Source organism: Gavialis gangeticus, unplaced genomic scaffold (assembly GCF_001723915.1).
Source record: "Gavialis gangeticus isolate Ggan-Ray unplaced genomic scaffold, GavGan_comp1, whole genome shotgun sequence".
Lineage (NCBI taxonomy): Eukaryota > Metazoa > Chordata > Crocodylia > Gavialidae > Gavialis > Gavialis gangeticus.
Genome location: NW_017728992.1, coordinates 60,124,847 through 60,142,758, shown reverse-complemented (window position 1 = coordinate 60,142,758; position 17,912 = coordinate 60,124,847). Strand labels below are relative to the sequence as shown.

The window sequence follows — 17,912 nt, the reverse complement described above, 5'->3', positions numbered from 1 at the left end:
GAGGGGCACATGCCCCCCTTCCTTCCCTGATTTCTGTGTAGAGCAGGAATGAATGCAGGCTGCTCAGTGTGGGCTTGAGACTCCCTTCTCTGCCACTCTGTCCCTGGGAGGCCCACACTGACTGCACCGCTGCACCTGCTGCTGCCAGGAGGACAAGGGTGCCTTGCTATAGTGACGCGGCCAACACGGTGGGAAGCCCCGAGCTTGCAGTGAGCAGCCTGCCTATTCCCCTGCCTCCCAGAGGCTCTGCTCAGCTCTACTCTGGCTGTGCTGTTGGGGGTGGGGGATGCATGTGTTCTGCCTTTCCATTTTAAAAGGGTGGTCGCTATTCAACAGTGTGGACTAGATCGAAGGAATTACACATCTCTGGTACCTTATGAGTTTATATGGCAGAGCAGCCACTGGAGTCATGTAATTATTTTTGCAGCCTTTCTCTTAGTATTTTCCAGCCAAGCTAGACAATGGTTTTTTATTACAGTCTTACTGTTCTGCATTTTAAAGGACACTGTTTTTATTGGATTTGTTGACAGTTAGGTTTATAGAACAGTGATTTCATTTTAGTTACCTTTTTGAAGCAGAAATAATGTTCAGTCTTTAGTGTTAAATAAAATCAGTACAGTTTATTAATATATTACAGTATAGTGTCTACAGCTAGAAAATTAGCTGACCTTATTTATAGCTTTAAGTGGTGGAACAGTTTTGTGTGGACAGATTGCTTTATTTTTTCTGTTAGTTGAAAACTTCTCTCCTTTTTTGCTTTTGCTTTCATATCACCATTCACATAGAATGAGTCTTGGGGAACCCTTCTAGTTCGTGACTACTTAGCACTCCTTTCAAATCTTGGCGTGTTGCTGTGGAGCAACATGCAGCATGCTGCTTTGTGCCTAGCCCAGGTTCAACATGTTGTCTTCATAGCACCTGGGAATGGGAGATTGAGAATCAGTTTTCCCACACGGTACTACTGAGGCAGCTATACTCTTCCACAGAGTCTTAAAATATCCCTTAGTTCCAAACACTGTGTGTTCTGGGAGCAGAGGGGTGCAATCAAAAATGTACAAGTTACATGTATATTTTTCAAAGTATTGGTAAGGCTTCCCTGTATACACATCTGTCTGATGATCAACCCCAACATGTTGAATCAGTGGGGTCTTCAGTTTCTTTTTGCCTAGGCAAGCTCCAGGATTATCTTTCGTCTCTGCACACTTTGTGTGTGCAGGATCTATCTATTCACCATTGAAGTAGGTGCTCTAAGCACCTAGTGCTGACCTATCAAGATAGCACTTTTTTTTTTTCAGATTATTAAGTAGCACTTTTTTCCAGAGCTCCAACCTCGTGGACAGTCTACTTACCATTTTCTCTTCAGGGACATGATGGCTGGAACATGTAATTCACACATGCTTTGTACAGGTATCTCATGCTTTATTGTAATTTTAGATAGCATGAGAGTTCAAATGTATGTACAAATAATGAACAGCTCATGTGTCATCCCCAGTTCTGTTTCCTGACCATCCTGGTGTTCTCAGGAATTGGCCCTACCTTCTAAAGAATAGAATCATAGAAATTAAGGGTTGGAAGAGACCATCCTCCACCCCCATTCTGGGCAGGAATACTGTGGAGATCAAGTGATCCCAGCAGGGTGTCTGTCCAGTCTCTTCTTGAAGACTTCCAAGGTTGTGGACTGTACCACCACCTTGGGAAGTCTGTTTCAGATTCTGGTCACACTTACTTAAAGAAGTTCTTCCTTGCATCCAATCTGAAACCATCCTCTGACAGTTTATGTCGCTTGCTCCTTGTCCTCCCCTGGGGCACCCTAGTAAACAGTTTTTCTCTCAGCTCCCAATATTCACCCCTTCCATACTTATAGATGGCCACCAAGTCCCCCTCCCAGTCTTCTCTTCTCCAGGATGAACAGTCCCAGATCCCTTAGTCTTTCCTCCTAAGGTTTGTCCTCCAGGCCCTTAATCATTCTTGTGGCCCTTTTCTGGACCCTTTCAAAATTCACCACATCTTTTTTGAAGTGCAGCACCCAGAACTGGACACAGTACTCCACCTGAGGTCTCACCAGTGCCAAGTAGAGAGGAGGTATCACTTCCTTAGATCTGCTTGCAGTGCATCGTCTAATGCATCCCAGTATGCTATCAGCTCTGTTGATTACAGCATCATGCTGGCGGCTCATGTTCTTCCTGTGATCAACCATAACCCTGAGGTCCCTTTCAGCCGTGGGGCTGGCCAGGACATCTCCTAACCTATATTCATGCTGCTGGTTACTTCTCAGATGAAGCACTCTGCATTTATCCTTATTGAACTGCATCCAGTTCTGCTCTGCCTACCTTTTCAGCTTGTCCAGGTTCACTTGGATCCTCATCCTGTCCCCTAGTGTAACTGCTTGTCCCTATAACTTAGTATCAGGGGAAAAGCAAAACTTGGCCAGTGTGCTCTCCACATCCTCATCTAAATCATTGATAAAGATTGATCAGTGATCAATGGGCAAGAGATTGCATGATCGGGGGAAGGAAAACAAGTCTTATAAAGAGGCTGCGAGCCATGGGACTCTTCAGCCTGGAGAAGCACAGGCTCAGGGGCGACTTGGTGGCAGCCTATAAATACATAAGGGGTGTGCATCAGGATCTGGGGGAATGCCTGTTCATCAGGGCACCCCAAGGGATGACAAGGTCCAATGGTCACAAACTCCTGCAAGACCATTTTAAACTGGACATAAGGAAAAACTTCTTTACTGTCTGAGCCCCCAAGGCTTGAAATAGACTTCCCCTAGAGGTATTGCAAGCACCTACTCTGGACACTTTTAAGAAACATTTGGATACTTATCTTGCTGGGATCCTTTGATCCTAGCTGACTTCCTGCCCTTTGGGTAGGGGGCTGGACCTGATAATCTTACAAGGTCCCTTCCAGCCCTAATGTCTGTGAAATCTATGAATCTATGAAATCTGTGTTGAACAGTACAGGGCCAAGAACCAAACCCTGTGGGATACCTCTGGCCACTTCCCACCAAGACGAAACAGACCTGTCCACTAACACTGTCTGCGTTTAACCCCTTAGCCAGTTCCCAAACCATCTGACCATGGACTCTGCCACCCCACAGTCCCCCAGTTTTTTTAATAAAAGTGTCATGGGAGACCATGTCAAAGTAAAATCCAAGTATATGACATCAACTGTGTTTCCCTCATCTAAGCGCAGTTCATTACTTGATCATAGAAGGAGATGAGGGTGGTCAGACATGACCTGCCCACAATAAAACCATGTTGGCTGTCCTTCAGCATCATGCCTTCTTCCAGTCTCTCACAAATGGACTTGATAATTTTTTCCAAAATTTTACCTGGTATTGAGGTCAAGCTGACCAGCCTGTAGTTTCCTGGATCCTCTCTCCTCTCCTTCTTAAAGACTGGCACCACATTAGCCCTTTTCCAGTCTTCTGGGACCTCTCCCAAGCACCGTGAGTCTTCAAATGCCTTTGCCAATTGTCCCACAATGACTCCAGCCAGTTTTCTTAGCACTCTCGGGTATAGTCCATCCAGTCCTGCCAACTTGAAGACATTCAGTTGCTCTAAGTGCTCCCTTACCAGTTCAGCATTGACCATTGTTTGGCAATTTGCACTGTCCCCTGCATCCATCCAGTATCTGACCAGGTGGGCGATCACCATTTGTATGCAAGAATGCTGATGCAAAGTATTCATTAGAGAGTTCAGCTTTTTCCTGACTGTGTTATCAACTGTCCCATCCCATTCTGCAAGAGCCCCACATTTCCCTTAGTCTTCCTCCTGGTCCCTATATACCTGTAGGTTCCTCCTCTTCTGATAGCTTTTGCATATGACTTCTCTGGAATATGGAGTCTTTCTGTCTGTCTCCCCTTCAAAATGTTGGGTAAAAGACCTTATATTTTAAAAACTTCAGGCATTTTGTCAAGTGACTTTTTGATGTCCTTGTCAGGTGACCAAAGCCCCTGCCACCAGCACTAAGTGACTGTTACTTAGCATCCCATTAGGACAGACTGTTCTTGTGGACAGTAGCCAGCTTTATCCAGTGGCACTTCCATGTGAACAGAGAATCATCCATGATTAGCCCTATCTCATTACCCTGTGAAATTCCATCTGACCTGCAGGTAAGAAGAGAATATTGGAAGAAGGCAAACCCCATGTTACTCTGTGACAAATGTGTATAGAGTTCCCTATACGAAACATAATGTGTAAGCTTCTGCACAGACAGATTCCCCAAGTTGTTTCATTTGAGATATACATAATATATATTAAGTGCCTTAATTCTAGTAGTTCCTGTGATTGTCAGCATTAGTTGCTTGATTAGTTGGACATACTAAGAGGAATCCTTGAGACAAGATTTCTTGTAACCTCATACATTAAATATGCTGTCAGTCGAATGTAGTTGCTGATTCTGCACGTGGCTTGCATACATGGTTTAAGTGTATTAGTAGTCCCAGTGACTTCAGTGGTGCTGCTTGTGCCTTAGAGTCGAGTATGACCAGGATGTGTTTTCAAGATCAGGCAGAGAACTTAAGGGGCAGAGACAAGGACTTTTAACATTGTTCTACACAGCCAGCTACTCAATAAAATAAAAGTTGTGAGGCAAAAGGGACAAGGACAAGATATTTTAACTTCTGAGGAAACTTAGGTACATTAAAAATATAATAGGCAGCCATTGATTTTTGGATCATGGTGTACATGCAAGAGAGGTCTACAACCATCATGCCAGGACCTTCCATGCATGTGCCTAGGCAAGAGTATGGAGAAGTAGAGGCTGCCTAGGGCCTATCATCCTCCCTTTAGACCACTGAGACAGAATCTAAAGGCCAGACAGACCAAGTCCAAATTTTCAGTGCCTGTATGGCTGTAGCTTCTGCCAGAGAGCAACAGATAAGAACTGCTGCTGACTGTCTGATGCTTCAGCAAGGGGACGTTTCTGTCAGGGTGATGTCCCTTAGCCTTTCTCCAGTCGAAGAATACCCACAAGGCAGTGAGGGCTAGGGTTTTGAAGCATGTTGCTACATTAGTCTCATTATTAAAATACCGTAATTAAAATATTATAAATTATAAAATTATTTTAAAATATTTTAAGGTGCATAAAATTATAAAAAACAATTAAAAATATAAACCGACCTCCAAATCCTCTGATTTAGGCTCATCAGCCCAACTATTTAGATGACCCTTTGAATCTAGTTGTCTTATAACAAATATGGTCGCTTTAACAGGTGTCTTTAGAACCTGTACGTGAACTTGTGCAGACCGCCAAGCCTGGGTGCTTCAGAGATACTCTTCTGCATTTTAACAGGTTACTTTGTTTGTAGTATCTATACAAAGCAGTTAATATTGTGTTGTTTTCTTAGGTCACTGTCAACGCTGGGATTGGTTATATCATCGCTTGCTGACCAATCAGCGGGAAAGGGAAAAAACAAGTTTGTGCCTTATAGAGACTCTGTGCTCACTTGGCTTCTCAAGGTAATGGCATGGTCTCACTTTCACCTTTGACAAACTGATCTTATTGTGGTTTGGGATCTAAGCCTGCTGTTCCACACACACACACCAACACTTGATTTTTAATACGCCAGAGAAGTGGTTACCAACTTTTCAGACCTGTAAGCTGGAGAAACCAGGCTCACATCAGAAACAGGCCAGTGTTCTGACTTGACTGCTGTGACTGCAGCTTTTCCCTGCTGCTATTTTTCCCTGCCGCCAGCTACAGCACAGGTGCATCTCCTCACTGTGCAGGCAGAGGCAAAGTCCCCTGTTGCTGGAATGTCACTGAAGCCCCTTGGCTTCATGAACCAGACCCAGTGGTTCTGCGGGCTGTATGTTGCCAAACCCTGGACTAGGGAGCTATTATAAGTGTAAGCTATTCCTAATACTGTAGAAGCTAAAACCTATTGTGCTGTTTTTGCTCAGACTGCAGTGGTATTTTGACCAACTGTATATCATTCACCTAAATCTGTAGTGGGATTGAGTCAGGTGCAGAGACCTCCAAATTGTTCATAGATCAGAGGTTAACTAAACAAACCACTTTGGTATCTAATAGGGGTCTGTGCAACAGGCCCTATTCCATTCGGATTTGGCCCAAATTGGGAATGGTGATTCGATTCATTGATTTAGATCACTGTCCCCAATTTGATTTGGCCAAATTGGAATCTGAAGGTTCAATGCTGATTTGGAGAATCACGTGCTTGGTGGCGAATCACCTGCTTGGTGGCGAACCTGAAAGTGGACCAGAAGTACTTCCGGTTCACTTCCAGGTCTGCTGGCAACGTTCCCCCTCCTCCCCAGTGTCCCCCCCATCTCGGCAGTCAGCTGCGGGAGGACCCCAGGTGCCTCCTCCAGACCCTGGAGGCACCAGTTGCTGAGCCAGGGGCCGTGGGGGCGCCCCCAGTGCGTTCTCCTGCAGACCCAGAAGTGAACCAGAAGTGCTTCTGGTCCACTTCCGGGTCTGCTGCTGAGCACACTGGGCAGCCTCCTGTGCTCCTGAGGGATGCTTCATCCACCCCAGCATCGCAGCTATCATGAGCTGCGCCTGCTACCTTGAGGTATGTAGAAAAAACATTTAAAGCTGTGTCTATTTACAAATCGGAAATCTTTCTGAATCTCTCCAATTTGATTTGTAGGGTTACAATTTGATTCGGAGAGATTAAAGGGTCCTCTGATTCGATTTGGATTCGGAGATTTGGCCACTGAATCGGGTCGAATCTCTGCCAAATCAAATTGGGGATCGAAGCTTCGCATAGCTCTAATATCTAATAAGAGGTGTAATTCATATTTCAGATTCTTTCTTTACAAAGGCATATTATGATCACAGAGTATATAAAATGCTTTGTATAATCTGTTTTATATGCCTCAAGCTTTCCATGAATGTGCACTACAGGATAACTTGGGAGGAAACAGCCAAACTGCTATGATAGCCACGATTAGTCCAGCAGCAGACAATTATGAAGAAACTCTCTCCACACTGCGATACGCAGACAGAGCCAAAAGGATAGTCAATCATGCTGTGGTCAATGAAGATCCAAACGCAAGGGTCATCCGTGAGTTACGTGAAGAAGTGGAAAAACTGAAGGAGCAGCTGTCACAAGCTGAGGTAAAATAATTGTTGCTCTGTGTAGACAGAACTCGTATAGGAAATGTCATGTCATAATAGGAATGTCATTCTCTGTGTAATTTTTACAAATCATGGAAAGGGTGCTTGCTATGTTGATTTTAAGTAATTAATTTGTTTTCCTGAAAAAGTTCCAGCAGACGCAGAAATATTTGTTTATGAACCCCTTGCGAGCAGACACAGGACTGGACAGAAGATGGATCTTGCTAAGTTAAACTGTTTCTGAGGAATTAAGCATAAAAGGAAAATTGGTTGCAATGTAATACAACACAGACTGGATCTAAAGATATATAGAGTTTTATAGCAAGGGTAGATTTTCAGGGGTCCTTTTTTGAAGGGTAGGATGCAGCTTAGTTGTGCAAAATAGGGAAGTATGAAAGGCATTAAGTCAGAGATAAAACATGTGCACTTCTGCATGCTTGTTTCCATATTTTGTTTCCCTCAGAGACTAAGGTCATTGGGGTACAGACCATCTTTCTATTCAATATGTTTGGCACTCAGAAATCATTGCCAAGCACTACTGTATTACAAAAATAAGAAGTAGCTTTGGCAAAGCATAAAGAAAAGGAACAGATGAGATTAAAGTAGATCTGGCGGTAGATTTGTGTGGCATTTAGAATGCAAAAAAGAACAGCTCTATCTTAATGCAGAAAGTGGTATAAGTTTATAAATGAGAAAACTGAAAAATAGGAAATAATGAAAACTTGATCACTTTAGCCCTAGAGGTTGTTGTTTAGTTTTCCACAAATATAAAATGTAATTAAGCTTATGTACGTCAGGCCAACTCTTCCAATTTGAGAATGGAGCCCTGTAGATGCAACTTCAGTGCTGATGCATAGTACTTCAGCTTGTGCAAATCTGTTCTGTCACCTCAGCTGGGAATCCATTCAGCCTATTCACTGAAGAAAAAATTAGTCAAATTTTATCTTGGCTCGGCTTGGCTCATTAGAGAGGCTGTTATTGATCCAGGAGCTTGCTAAAACCATCTAGAACAGGAAGTTATTTTATGCATCATGAAGTAAGGGAAGCTCTTAAGATTATTTCAGTTTTTCTTCTTGACATCAAGGCTATGAAGGCACCAGAGCTGAAGGAAAAATTGGAAGAATCTGAAAAACTGATAAGAGAATTAACAGTCACCTGGGAGGAAAAGCTAAGGAAAACCGAAGAAATTGCACAGGTAGGCCAGAGGCAAGAATTTCTGCGGGTGATATTTTTTTATTGGTAGGCCAGAACATTTTGTATACTGAAGGCCACATGTTCAGCTAGTGTAAATTATCTCAGCCCAGTCATTTTCAGTGCACCTATACTGATTTACACTAGCTGGATGTTGTTCTTTCTTCCTTTACTTTTGTGAGTCCCTCTGTTTGATCTTTCATGCATTCTTGGTATTGTCTATTGTCTCATGGCCTCATTTAACCTTATGAGGCACACTGTGGTATGCTAGAACAAACAATTTCATTAGAGCAGATTTAGTGGGCTCTTTGCTGTGACTGCTAAAAAAATAATTTTGTGAAATAAGAGCAAATGTTAAAGTGCGTAGGCAATTGCAAATTTAAAAGACCACTACATGAACTTGAATAAAATGGATAGTCATACCTTAATACTCTCTGGACTTCAAAGGAGACGGGATTTCTCCAAGTGCAGTCAGCCATTTCCGTGAGCTGTGAGCTTTTGACAGTTCCCTAAATCTACAGGGGCTCTTAAAAGTAAAGAACAAACATAAATAAATGTATATACTTGTGTTGCTAATCTTGTCTTTGCCTGAAAAGATGCTAAGATTCAGGTTTGCTTTCTGAAATTTATGCTATGTGTTTGTAACTTGTGAAGTGAATGAGTCAGTTTCCTTTTCAAGCCCTCATCAAAAATATGCTGTTTGGTTTGTAACCTTTTAAAAAGAACATTTGCATCTAGATACTTTTGCTGAATTAGTTAGAAAATTGTGGAAATATTTCTATCAACATTAAGTATTTTGTGGCCCCTTAAAAACCAAAGAAAATCTCATCTGGTGACGTGTTTATTTCTCCACTGTTTGTTTGCACATATTGACACACATTTGCAATGGGAATTCATGAAATCTGATTCTGAAACTCATATAACTAGACCTACTGAGATTCATGGGACTGCTCGCATAAGCAGGTGCTTTTCAACGTGAGTAATCATTCAAGGATTAAGCTACAGTACATAACAACATCTTGTAAAAGAATACAAAGTGCAGCCATCTTTTTTAGCTAGTCCTTTCCCTGCAACTTAGGGTCAACAATATTTTCAGTAGCGGTGTTCAGTGTATAGCTAGATTACTATTCAGTTACTCTTTGGTCTTGTTTACTTACTATTGTTTCTGTATTGTCTTGGTAAACTACAGTAGTTGATCTTAAATTAGCCTTTTTATATGTTTATAGGAGAGGCAAAAGCAGCTAGAGAGCATGGGAATTTCCTTAGAATCCTCTGGTATCAAGGTTGGGGATGACAAATGTTATCTGGTGAATCTGAATGCAGACCCTGCCCTCAATGAACTTTTGGTTTATTATTTAAAGGTAAGCGTGGAAACAGGATACTGACCTTTAACAAATCATACATGAGAGCAGTTGATTCTCCTGGATTTTTATTTTAACTTTGGAATGAGTTGGGCGTTTAGAATGATGGACTCATAAGACTAGTTATAAGGTTAAGCATAGAAAACAAGGCTGCTTGCAGACATTAAAAAACCCCCAAACAAACAGTGCTTTACTTTAAAAACCATGTGCTCCTGCCCTGAGCCCAGTGCATGCCCAAAAGAGGCAACACGTTAGTTGGGCATTTTCAAGGGGCTTTTTTGGTGTTCTTATCTAAAAGCTGATTGCATCAGCTTTGGATAAAAGTGCTAAAAGGCCCCGTTGAAGTGCCCAATCTATACAGATGCTGTAGAGTTTGGTCAAAGTAATGCACTACTTCTGGTAAAGCACTTAAAAAAACCCAAACAAACAAACAAAAAAACAACCAAACAAACAAACAGCCTAAGAAGCCTGATTCTCTTTTTATTCTCTTCCATTCTCTCTTGCATTTCAGCTTCATTGATTTTGGTAGATTGGCTCCTAGTTTCCTCAGGGTGGGATGAGAATTGGTCCAAGCGTGGGTGTTATATAAATTCTTATGGTCCAGTTTTCCATTTGATCCCTAAATTGGGTACACAAATAGGTTATTGTGGGGTAAATGGAGAGTGTTACATTGTATCATCTGTTCTGCATTAACTCTCCATATCCATCTCTTACCCCTTGTAAATGAGAGCTAACACATGGTAGCTATAAATTGTGCCCAAGCACCAGCAGGTTGATGTGAGCCCCTGCTTTCCTACCTGCAAATTGAGAATTGTATTTGAGGTATGAAATCTGGGAGTTATAGTCTAACTGGTGAAACTGTCTGGTTTATAAACCATATTGTTATACGTTATTTCTAAAACAAGCAGCTTGGGAATATCCAGAAAGGGCTTCAACTTTGAAGTGATCTAGTAGACAGAATGTCATGGAATTCCATGTAAGTCCATATCAAGTGCTCTGTGTGGGTTCTCTCTTGCCCTCCAAATCCCTCCCCTGCCCACCTCAGCCCTGCAAACTCAGCCCTGCAAACTCCATTGGACTGAGAGTCAAGGTGGTCCCCTTTATGTATTGTAATAAAAAGTAAAGATTTACAGTCACAATTAAAGTCTGAGTTTCAGTAGTGCGACTCCATTGTCTTCCATGTGTTTGTACATGTATAACTGAAACTTGGGACTGGATTCTACCTATACTGTATTGTTTTTTCCAGCAGAAGTGAAATATTAAGCTAATATGCAATAAAAATAATAAATGAAATATGTAAATTGGAACTCATTGGTCAGTCCCTGTTTTATGCTCTTTTAAATACTGCAGAGATGAAATCCTGCATAGAACAATAAGTAGTCGTATTTGTAGTACTTCAGTTGTCAGATTGCATCTGAATTATGTAAATGAATAACTTTTGACTCTTAGTGATTTTTTTTTTTCATGATGATCTGTAACACAGGATCATACGCGAGTTGGTGCAGATACCTCTCAGGATATACAGCTCTTTGGCATAGGAATCCAGCCAGAGCACTGTGAGATTGACATTGCACCAGATGGGGAAGTTACCCTCACACCAAAAGAAAATGCAAGGTACAGAGGTTCAGCATAACTTAGCCTATGCAGTATTTGCTTCTTAATACTGGAAGGTGACTTTTGATACTTTCTGGTTTCACTGTGTCAGGTATAATGTGTACTGAATTTGACAAGTAGGTTCAATTTGGATGACTTCAGCAAAACACTGAAGTGAGATATACTTGTGCACAAAGGAGCTTTGTGCTGTCTGTATGTTGGCTCTGAATAACCCATGTTATAGGGTGTGTGGAACAAGGAGGGACAGATAATTACTTATATGGATCCTTTGCCATAGGCTTTGGGCTTTGTGAGAAGAGAGATATGAATTCATCCTGAGAATGATTGTCAGGTCCAGTAAACAGGTCCCAGGTTGTTTTTCTCTCATTTGTTTCATTATTGTAGTAACATTCTGTATCTAGGGAATCATTTCTAGGGGATATAGGGAATCATTTCTTCTTTGCTGAAGCTTGAAAAGTCTCTCAGCTTTGTACTATCACCAAAAGCATGTAATAATTAATTACAGAAGTACCACTTCTGTAGTCTCACTGCTTGCTTATTATCACTGTTAAGAGGTATAATTTAGGAAACAAAAGTGAGATCTTTGCAATTTTTCAAGCACTTCTCCCTGTACTTGCTATAAAGTATATTGTAGTCCATATATCATAGTGCTGTAGACTCATGGACAAAATTCCAAACAGATGGGATTCAGGCTTATGGTGATGGAGTTACAGTAGTAGGGGTTAGTCATTTAGACTGGCAAGAACAAAGGAGCATGTCAGTGGAAAAAATGTATAACAAAATATGTTTTCCTTTATTTGTGACTGGTCTGAAATGTTTACGTAGGTGTTTCTAGGCTATTTATATCAACATCAACTTTGAAACTCTGGTAACAACTTAAGCAGAATAGCTTGTTTGATATCTAAGACTTACGATGACTTGAAGTACAAAACTGAATTTAGAACTGAATCTGAAAAACTGTATTCATCTTACCACATTACATTTGGGGGGAAAATGTCATCTTCATAAGCAAACACTTTTTTTCTCTGTCTTTTTTGAATAAAGCTGAAATACAGATACATGTCAGTGCAAATGCTGTGTTCCAAATTTTTACAAAAATAGAATCTTGTTACTGATAGCTTAGTTTATAAGAAGAATGAACTTCAGTGATGTAAGACGGACATAGTTATATACCTAAATAAATTATAGACTGATGGTAGCAAGTTTAGAAATATTTTGCATTAGACTAATCTGTTTCTTGCAAATAGGAAAATAACAATGTATAAGCTTTCTCAGCAGGGTTTGCATGTAACTAAGTTCACAGACTGTTTACAATGAGCAGACTGTGACCCAGTTTCTGGAATGTACATGAGGTTTTCTTAAACTGAGGTTGTGAAGCTGAAATGGAATCCTTGTCCCCCTACTGTTTCAGTGAAGAGCTACAACATCAAATAGTTTTTTTAAAAACAGTGGGAAACAGTTTTTCATGATTTATTGTCACATGTATCCTTTTAAATTAAATCTTACTAAGTCGTGTGTCGTGTTACATATGAACTTGCATAGGTGAGAAGAACAGACTGCTTATTTTTGTAGGTGTCTTTTCATCTATAATTTCTGGGATTTTGCCAAGGTTGTCTTTTGTTCTTGCAGATCCTGTGTGAATGGTGCACTGGTATGTTCTATCACACAGTTGTGGCACGGCGATAGAATACTGTGGGGAAACAACCACTTTTTTAGGTAATAACTATTCACTTCTTCAGCCCCTTTATTTTCTTACCTGTTTTTTTTCAATGCTACTGTTTTTAAAAGCTTTTAAGAAGTCACTTTCAATTTTTTAACCAGAATCAACCTGCCAAAGAGAAAGCGACGAGATTGGCTGAAAGATTTTGAAAAAGAAACTGTATTAGCAGAACATGATCTGGATGCAGCCAGTGAGGCTTCTTCAGAACCAGATTACAACTATGAATTTGCACAAATGGAGGTTATAATGAAAACACTGAATAGTAATGGTAAGAGAATGTCCAGGGTGTGTGAAGTAGAAACCTAGTTTGGATCCAGTTGGAACCTTGTCCAGATGTTTGAGCTTACGATGTGCTGGATCTGACCAGTGGTCTGTCTAGACTAGAGTAGTTTCTCTTGACAGCTCCTAGGTGCTTCAGAGATGGGTAAAATAAACACCCTTATAAATAATTATAGAATCAACTGCCCATTGATTAGAAAGAGACTACCTAGTTAATTTAATGGTTAGTTTCTGCCCTAAAGCATAGTGAGTTCATGGCTATACACATGATTATCCTATGTGATATAACTGAATGGTGATCAGAGAGGGATGGCTTATACTTTCCTAAATTCTGCTAAGCTCCTGCCTACAATGAGTTGTGGAAGTAAAATGATGTTGTAGGTCAGAGCTGTCTAACTTCTGAGTAGCTGGGGGCCACAAGCTTTGTGGCCACATTCTGTGCAGGCTGCCTGTCTACTTCTTCCACTCTCTCCCATCCCCACTGTGCTGCATGAATACCTTTGCACCTGGAACACTGCACCGCAGCACACCATGTGCCCACCCACTGCTGCACCCTGAGGCAGCCCCCCTACACACACACAAGCCCACTGTACTGTACCAGCACGGCATAGGGGCCCAAGATCTCCTGCAAGCTATCCAGCCATGGGAGACCTCATCCCCATGCATTGTACCGGGGTGAGGGCAAGTTGCAGTAGCTGGAGGAGGAAAGAGGAGCCCAAGGACAGCAGCAGCTGGAGCTGTCAGGGAACAGTATCCAGTGGGGGTGGGGATGATTGCTGCAGGTTAACCCTTTGGAGGCCAGATGTGGCCCACAGGCTTCCAATTGGATGTTCCTGTTATAGGTAGAGCTTCAATTTATGGCAAAATTGTGTGCTGGATAGTCAAGTCAGAAGAGGTAATGAAGAGCCTAATTTCATGGCATGTTTTTGCAGTTACCTTATATAAACACATGTGCTGAGCAAAAGAGAAAATACCTTGCCTTTTATGCCACTATTAAAGAGAAAAATTAGTTGGTGTGTCAGTGGCAAAATCTTCGTGCCTCATCTTCTCTTGCTTTCCCTCCTCCTTTTTCCTAGTCTATCAGCACAGTAATGGTACATTGCCTGTTGTGGTTCATTACCTGTTGTGTTTCACAGTTATTACCAGAATACGTTATTTACAGTTCTCTTAGCTACTTCTTTGTTTTGTTATTTTTTTTGTTGAATATAGCATAATTTCATGCTTCACTGATTTTTATTATATAAATAGCTCAGTATATTTTAGGGACTGATTCTGCAAGCCTTCCTTACATTAGTAATTCCATTGACTTCACTGGAACTGCTTGTGTTGTAGAATCAGGGCTTTTAATTTATGCAGATTACTTTTTCATCATGGAGATATGCTCATTCTGGTTCACCCATGCTAGGAGGAGAATTTCAGATGAATTTGCCCTCTTGGTGGTCTTCAGTATTGTCATCCTTCATGACGACTCTGTTTCCTGTCTTAATGCCTCAAACCATCACGTATTTGTGCCAAAACTGGAACAAAGGTTTTAAATTTGATTGGCTCATGCATGAGGCTCTTGGACTAATTTGAAAGCATTAATTGATGCTTGAACTGCTTGTCACTAACCAGGGATGCAAATAAGTTATAGAGGTCTACAACGAATCAGTGTTCTGTGATTTAAGGGGCATGTCTTTTGAGTTTCTTTTGCTGTAACTAGCTACTGTAAATTATGTCCCAAAATATCTCAAAAGTATGAGAAACATATTTTAGTCCATTTGTCTCCTCTGAATGGAATCCATGATTATTTTTGTCCTGGCCTGTTGTATTTTGGATATCCTCACTGAAAAATAGTGCAGATTTTCCTTTCGTTAATGTTCTTCTCCCCCCCAATCCAATACACAACAGATAATGACAGTCATAGATGGTGCATAGCTCCAAAATGCATGCTAGCTGTATATTTAAGTAATATGTTTGTTCTAAAAAACTGGGGAAAAGTAACTGTGAGAAGCCGTAATTAAAAATCTCATTCTTTAGACTCTTTGGAGAGAAAAATGAAAACTAAAGCAGTATTTTCTTTTACTGTCTTCTCTGTTTTGTTGTTGGGTTTTTTTTAAGATCCCTTTTAAATAAATGTCTTGCCCTTTAGAGGACAAAGTCACATGACAAATTTATCCTCCATAAACATAGTAACAAGGTCATGTATCACATCTGGTACTAGTACAGCTCTGAGGAAAGGGCAGAACTGTGAAGACCACGTGGGTGAGCCACTGAAGTGCATTTTTCTCCTCAACACACTGATTTCCCTTTTGAGATTGTGACAGCTCAGCTTTGTACCACAGATTTGTAACACTGGTCTAACCACCAGTACAGCATAAAAGTCTGCTTTATATCCCCGCATAGCTTTTAGTGGTTCAATAAATTATGTGGTTAGTTTGAGGGGCCTCCCAATTAGATTGGGTTTTTTGGTTTGTTTGTTTTGGGGTTTTTTTAATACAGTTCACCGTGAGGATTTTCCAGTACAGCTTAATGAAGTAGTGCATTCATTCAGCTTCTCTCAGATGATAGTTTGGGTCTGACAAGTGTTCAGATACATTCATTTAAATCATTTTATTTATCGTCATTATTGGGTTAATGTCACAAGCTCATGAATGAAGTGACTTTTCAAATGGAAATGAAGCACAGCACTGCTTTGCAGAAAGTACATACTGTATTTACTTGAATATAAGGTGACCCTGAATGTAAAACAACCCCCATAATGAGGTTCTGTATATGGAGATTTTATAAATTTGTTATAACTTTCAAGGTATAGAATCTAATTATTGGAAACTGGCCTGAATGTGTCCCTCTCCCAGTGCTGCAGCAGGGAAAATAAATCTGGGGGAGATCAGGTAGCTCCCTTATTTCCCCCAACCTTTTCCTCCTGCAGCCCTTTCTCACCTCCTTACTGGCAGACCCTGCTCTTCCTGACCACATGAAAATGAGGGGCAAATTTGAAAACACTGACCTTGAAATAAGCATGCCTTGCAGTCATTTGTATATAGTACCCCATTTACTCAGTTCATCCATAATTGATGCATATTACACTTTTTAAACTGCTGCAAATTTTAGCATAAGTACTTCATAAACTCACTTTTGAACAGCACTTCTATACTTATTCATACATGGTACATACTATACATGGTATTAGTCCAAAGCCAAAATACATGATTATCATATAGTTCATTGGGCTGGGCCCCTGCAGAGTCAACAGCATTTCAAGCCATGGCAACCCCGCAGCTCAGCACTGCTCAGTATGCGTGTGTACCACAGGTACCCCACACCCCACCAAGGATCTAATTAGCACCCCCACTCCTGACTGGAATGGGATGTGTTCTTGTCACAAGTCTTGGGATCCTCCAGAGATTTATATGCAGATGAGGTACAAGGCGACCTGCTCTGGCTCCACTTCATGGAGGGTGGACCCACACTAATCATATGGGACAGGCTGAGAGAAGAGGAGGTGACAGAGGGATTCTGGGTGAACTGTTTGGGTCTCTGTTTGGTGATGTTTGCCAGACATTTAAGGCTGGTGAAGAAACAGGAATCATTGGGAAAGGCCCAGCTCAGCTGTGAGAATGAAGATGAAGATGAAATATATGCAGTGTAGTGGCTAACCATGACTTGAAAAGGAGTTGGCGCTGAGTGAGACTGTTCTCAACAGGCACTACCATATACCTTATTCATGTAGGCTCCACTAACCTATTTTTGTGGTAAGTTCCCATCAGCTTCTCGGCCTCTGAAGGGCTCAGATCAAGTGTGTATACTTGTCTGGCAGAGGAAATACCATGATCACCATGGTGGCTTCCTAGTTGCGCTTGGGGAAGACCGCTCTGCTGGCACAGGATATTACCCGCATAGGTAATGCATAGTTAACCATGGCTTTATGCCCACTTTATAGAAATGGGAGACTCTTCCTTAGCTTGTTCCTGGGGCCTTATGGCTAAGGGCAAGCAAAATTTGGGGACATATGAACCCCAAACCTCTGGGTTGGGGCCTGCAAGTAGAATGTCTGCCAAAGGATTTGGGAACATCTGAAGCCCCAGATGGGGGTGGAGGATGTTTGCTGGTAGTAGGGCCACAAATGGTTCTAGACTGACTCTCAGATTTGAAATTTGTTTTGGCTAATTTGGCTTGGAATATGGAAAATTACAGTTTAAAAAAAAAAAAAAAAGTTGCCATCAGCATGTTTGCTCCATATCAGCCACTTGTTTTATAGTCATACTTAATGTTGGCTGCATTTAAATCAGCTTCATAGTTTATTTCTGTGACTGAGCACATGTTGCTTTTGGCAACAGTTTCATATAGACAGGGCACATCTACACATCACTGTATGGTGACATTGCTACAGCACCGTGCTTTAGTACTTCCTTTTGGAAGTACTAAGGTATGGTGCAGTACGGGCGGGTACTGCAGAATGCGTATGGTAAATTTCACTGCTATGTCACTGTAGCAGTGTGCTATACCCAGGGAGTACACCACTACAGCAACATAGCTGGTGATCACGTGTAGACCTGCGTAATCGCTGTGTCTCCATAGTGCACCATACAGCGATGTAGCACATCACTACATCTTTGTAGGGTGACATGTAGATGCATGCACAGTGAATTTAATGAGATTTCCTTGTGTGCGAATGT

General features: G+C 41.3%; 1 protein-coding gene across 4 annotated transcripts in view; it reads left to right on the top strand.

The window, feature by feature from the left end:
* Positions 1-17,912, top strand: part of KIF13A (kinesin family member 13A) — a 242,266-nt gene that overhangs the window by 140,637 nt on the left and 83,717 nt on the right. For all 4 annotated transcript variants that reach the window (XM_019523183.1, XM_019523166.1, XM_019523174.1 and 1 more), the window contains exons 9-15: positions 5,354-5,465; positions 6,877-7,089; positions 8,174-8,284; positions 9,507-9,641; positions 11,125-11,255; positions 12,885-12,971; positions 13,077-13,243. In XM_019523183.1, the coding sequence (XP_019378728.1) occupies positions 5,354-5,465; positions 6,877-7,089; positions 8,174-8,284; positions 9,507-9,641; positions 11,125-11,255; positions 12,885-12,971; positions 13,077-13,243 (956 nt within the window). The remainder of the gene's footprint in view (positions 1-5,353; positions 5,466-6,876; positions 7,090-8,173; positions 8,285-9,506; positions 9,642-11,124; positions 11,256-12,884; positions 12,972-13,076; positions 13,244-17,912) is intronic.